The sequence below is a fragment of the Trichomycterus rosablanca genome, chromosome 6 (assembly GCF_030014385.1).
Source record: "Trichomycterus rosablanca isolate fTriRos1 chromosome 6, fTriRos1.hap1, whole genome shotgun sequence".
Lineage (NCBI taxonomy): Eukaryota > Metazoa > Chordata > Actinopteri > Siluriformes > Trichomycteridae > Trichomycterus > Trichomycterus rosablanca.
In genome coordinates, this window is record NC_085993.1 from 44241067 (window position 1) to 44246268 (window position 5202).

At 42.2% G+C, this 5202-nt stretch overlaps 1 protein-coding gene across 1 annotated transcript; it reads left to right on the forward strand.

Moving 5' to 3' along the window:
* Positions 1-1236: 1236 nt before the first annotated feature.
* apof (apolipoprotein F) lies at positions 1237-5202 on the forward strand. The gene is made up of 2 exons (XM_062997958.1): positions 1237-1308; positions 3818-5202. Exon 2 carries the CDS (start codon positions 3836-3838, stop codon positions 5102-5104), a length of 1269 nt encoding a protein of 422 aa, XP_062854028.1. The 5' UTR covers positions 1237-1308; positions 3818-3835; the 3' UTR covers positions 5105-5202.

Sequence of the window (5202 nt, forward strand, 5' to 3'; positions counted from 1 at the left end):
TTGGTAGACTAGCTTGGCTCTGATCAAACACATTACTTTGCCAACTCATTAGAATTGTTAGTATTTGACACCTGTGTAACACATTTGTGGATCAGATGTTTTAAGCTCAGCTGTTATGGTACTGGACTAGTATTCATTAGGTTGCCAGTTTAAGCCCCACCATCTTCCAGCAGCCACTGTTGGGCCCCTGAGTAAGGCCCTTAACCCTTAATTGCTTAAATAGTATTTAGTCATAATTGTCGCTTTAGATAACAGCATCTGCTAAATGCAGCATATTTTAAAGAATGATAATAAATTATGCACTATTCAGTGAGGTACCAGAAACACAACCACTGAAATACCACTGAAAAACCACTGACACAGTGTCAACCTGGCAGTGGTGGGGCTTGAACCAGCAACCTTTTGATTACTAGTCCAGTACCTTAACCACCAGGCTGCAACTGCACTATGTCATAATTTAGTCTAAATTTTAAGACTATCAGACATCTGAATTTAAATCATAAAATTGTTGAACAAAACTGCACCAACTGACTGAACTCAAATACTTTTGTAAAGCAGAATCCAATTAGGGTTGCGGGGGCGGGGGGCTGGGTCATACTGGAGCCTGTTTCAGCTTTTCAATGGGCGCAAGGCACACAGTAACACCCTGGATGGGGAACACACACACACACACACACACACACACACATCCATTCACCTATAGGGCAATTCAGGGTCTCCAATTCACCTGAGTGCATGTTTTTGGACAATGGGAGGAAACCAGAGTTCCTGTAGGAAACCCACGCAGACACGGGGAGAACATGCAAACTCCGCACAGAAAGGACCCGGACCACCCAGCCTGGGGATCGAACCCAGGACCTTCTTGGAGGCCCAGGAGGGGACAGTGCTACCCATCGAGCCACCATGCCACCCCCTTTATAATCAGTGTCTGATTAAATAATATAATATGTTTTTGTTAAATTAATACAAATCCTGTGTTGTGGCAATCAATGGGAGTTGAATACTTTCTCAAACTAGTGTACAGACACCAACACTAGCCTCTTACACAAATGAATAGCTCCGAGGGTCAAAAAAACAAAGAATACCAAGCATATTTTAATGCTCAAATAACAAGAAGAAGAGAGAGAGGGACGAAAAGGGATCCATGAATAAACATGCTGTGCCCTCACAAAAAACATGGACCCTCTCCATGTGAGCCTGTACTCCCCCTTGAGGAATTAGGTCAACCCTGACCAGACACACAGGACAGTGTGAACAGGACAGAGACACAGAGAGGTACAGCATCGAATACCAGTGTCTGAAAAAAAGGTAAGATTAACCACTTTTACTTTACTTTAACATTAGTTGAATTTTAATGATTGCTTTTTTAAAAAGCAATAAAATCTAAATATAATCAGTTATTTAAAGAAATACTGCCATGTTCTTCGAAAGTTGATATACTATGTCAATACAAAAAGTAAAAAACCTTAAACTTTACATATACACATTATGCCTAAAGTATGTGGACACCAAAGCATTGCTTAATGGACAGTCAATTCTAAAACCATAAGTGTTAATAATAATCTTCACTTTTCCAGTAAGACTTTAGATTAAGTAAGATTTTAGACAGTATCTGTGGGAATTCATGGCTATTCAGTCAAAAGAGCATTTGTAAGTTCAGGTACACACCAAATGATTTATTGATTTTGAGTAAAAATAACTCGCTAAATGTTCCATGTAATCCAGAAGGTCTTTAATAATAATTCATTTTAAGGCGCCTGGCTGGCACAGCTGGATATTCCACTAGCACACTAGCGCCGAGATTCCGAACTCTTCGGTTTGAAACTCAACGTTGCCAACGGGCGGCATGATTGGCAGTGCATGCAGCAGACATGGTTCTGCTAGGGCAGGATGACTGGACTATGTGGGTGGGGTCTTCAAATGCTGTGTAAAGACCCTGATTGGCAGATAAAAAGGCATCTGTGCAGAGTGCATAGGTGGAAAAAGGGCTGCACGCAGGTTGGAGGAGGCGTGAGCAGCAATATACCCACCTCGACTGTAATCAGGTATCCTCCAGCAGCGGAAGACAGATTGACTACGCTAAATTGGGAGAAAATGCATAAATAAAATAGAAAAAATATATAATCATTAATTTTGAATTCAGTGCTCTGTGCAGGCTATGAGAATTCCTCCAGACCAATCTTGTTAAATCATGTCTTTATACACTGAGCACCTGAACTCCATCATGAGGTGAAAATGGAAAAATGGAAAGCGCTCTGTGCAGACAAAGCCTGGCATGAGGCTAATGCCAATGTCACAAAATTAAGTACTGTTTGCAGTTCAGGAAGACCTTTAACAGAGTACATAACCTGGGACAAATTGTCCTGGCTAGTGACTTGAGTACTGTTCTGTGTGTCCTGTGCCAAAAATTAGAATAAAACTTCATTATTTGACAATTAAGTGTTGGATTTAATGGACGTTTAATTAAAGTTTTCATAACTTACTGTCGCTGAGTGTTTTAACAAATCACATGTTTTGACACAGTAGGAAAAGTTTATTGATTGATTGATTACTTTATTGATCCCCAAAGTAAAACTGCAGTGTTACAGCAGCAGTTCACATGCACCACAAACATCACAAACACACTTATCTGGTGCAAAATTAAAAGAACTGTATTTCTTGTAAAATTGTAAAATGTTTTAAACATTTTCCCATGAAATCTGAACGTGTAAAGTGGAGAAGACAATGCATTAACAATCAGTAACAACAACAAAAAATTACTTTACAGATTGTTCTGAGCAGAAAGTTAAAAAAAATTAGGGTTTGTGATGGTATGGGGTGGCTGTGTAATAAGGCCTTTTGATTGGGTAACACAGAAAGACAACATATGCTGCTTTCTCAATCTGTTTTAGGGATGTTTATACTTATTTTAAATTGACAAGACCAAGCATTATGGCAGCACAGAAGAGTGTAAGTTATAGACTTGCCTGCCTACAGTTCCAGTATATTTTTAATTGAAAATGTGTAATATGACAACAAAGGCTTCCTACAGTTGCAAATTAAAGAAACTACCAACTTGTAAAGGTATGGGGAGGCAGTGTAATAAGGCCAGTGTAGAAGCACTTTGAAGTTCTACGATTACTGACATCTGTTTATCTACATACCTTTTTAGCCTGCTTTCACCCTGTTCTTTAATGGTCAGGACCCCCACAGGACCACCACAGAGCAGGTATTATTTGGGTAGTGGGTCATTCTCAGCCTTTCAGTGACAATGACATGGTGGTGGTGTGTTAGTGTGTATTGTGCTGGTATGAGTGGATCAGACACAGCAGTGCTGCTGGAGTTTTTAAATACCGTGTCCACTCACTGTCCACTCTATTAGACACTCCTGCCTAGTTGGTCCACCTTGTAGATGTAAAGTCAGAGACGGTTGCTCATCTATTGCTGCTGTTTGAGTTGGTCATCTTCTAGACCTTCATCAGTGGTCACAGGGCGCTGCCCACGGGGTGCTGTTGACTGGATATTTTTGGTTGGTGGACTATTCTCAGTCTAGCAGTGACAGTGAGGTGTTTAAAAACTCCAATCATACCAGCACACTAACACACACTAAAACACCACCACCATGTCAGTGTCACTGCAGTGCTGAGAATGATCCACCACCTAAATAATATCTGCTCCGTGGTGGTCCTGTGGTGTATTTTATTATTAAGCTGGCTTGCAAAATAGGGTTGTACATAAACAGATGGAAATTTCTTACAGGCAGGAGCTATTGACACTGTAGCCAGACTGGTGCTTCATACCAATAACACTGTATTCACTTGTTGATATGTTTTGCCAGGTTACAACTACTGCCTTGATGATGTGGAGCTCTAAACTCAGGTGGCTGCTAATGATCAACTTCCTGTTATCTGACATGGCTCTTGGCCAAACTCTGCCTCCTTCTCGCTCAAAAAACAGCCTTTCAGTCATCTCTACTGACAGCATGTCTTCATACCAGTCACATCATTCATCTATAAACCATGAGACAATCCAGAAAGAAGAAGAAAAGCTCAAAGACATAATGAAGGAATCCAGTAGTGACCCTGCACATCGCCTCGTGTCTGCACTCACAGCATCTCTACAGGGTCATGTTCATCTCCACAGAAATCTGAGCTGTTCAGAGCTGGCAGCAGGGCCCTGGAGAGGAGCGGGATTTTCACATGAGCTGCTGGGCCTGGTCATGGTGCCTGTACTCGTGTCTGCAGGATGTGTAGTCGAAGGCCGGGCACTGGTAACGAACCTCTATGAGCTGCTGGGACAGGATGACACACAGGAACTTCTGGAGGATATAGTAGCAATGATCAGGCGGGATAGAAAGCCCAATTCTCACCCTTCCAATTCCTCATCCACTCCTCCTAATCTGAGACAGCTGCAGGCCATCATGTTTAACATCCAACAACTTGCAGATGCAGATGATAATCTTGCTGGGATGTTTGGTAAAGACAGACCTGGACTGAGGAAACAATGCCAGGGATGGTTGAAGGTACAGGGTGTTCACTTATTGGGACAGACGGCTGATAATTATAGGTATATGCACTTAAACGAGGCAAAGCAGTTTTGTCAGAACCTTGGACTTGAATGTGCAGGTGTGAATAAAGTAGGTGACTCCATACCTGGGTTGTACCGTGTAATCCACAGAGCTGGAAGCCGGGTTGTACCCACAACTTCCTCTGGCCAATCAGAGACCTGGATCCAGAACTGCGGGGTGGCACTTGCACGCTCACGCAGACACACAGCTCGTCCGAATGACTGTAAGAATGAAAAGGAGGAGCGAGTGTATAAAGTAGTGGAGTGGATCCCTGCAGTCTCAACACTGTATAACTTGGGCACAGCTGTTTATTACGCTTCTGTAAAGTGCTCAGACACAGCAAAGGAAAGAGCCCTTTTCAGTGCTGTGGATCTGGGCACTGATGCTCTTATCGCTGTTACTGGTGGAACAGCAGGAGTAGCTGGATATGCACTTGGGGCAGGACTCAAAACAGGTGTAAAGGCCGGCGTTAAATACTTGCTGAATAGAATGAACCAGGGGGAAGACCTGCTCATGAACCAAAACATTGGGGAGGAGGAAACGTTTATTGTTCAATAAGACAGATTAAAAAGTGTGCAAAAAAACAAGGGGTCTGAATGCTCTATGAATCCACTGTAAGTGATGGATGAGAAATAAAAAGACTGGTTATCAATCAA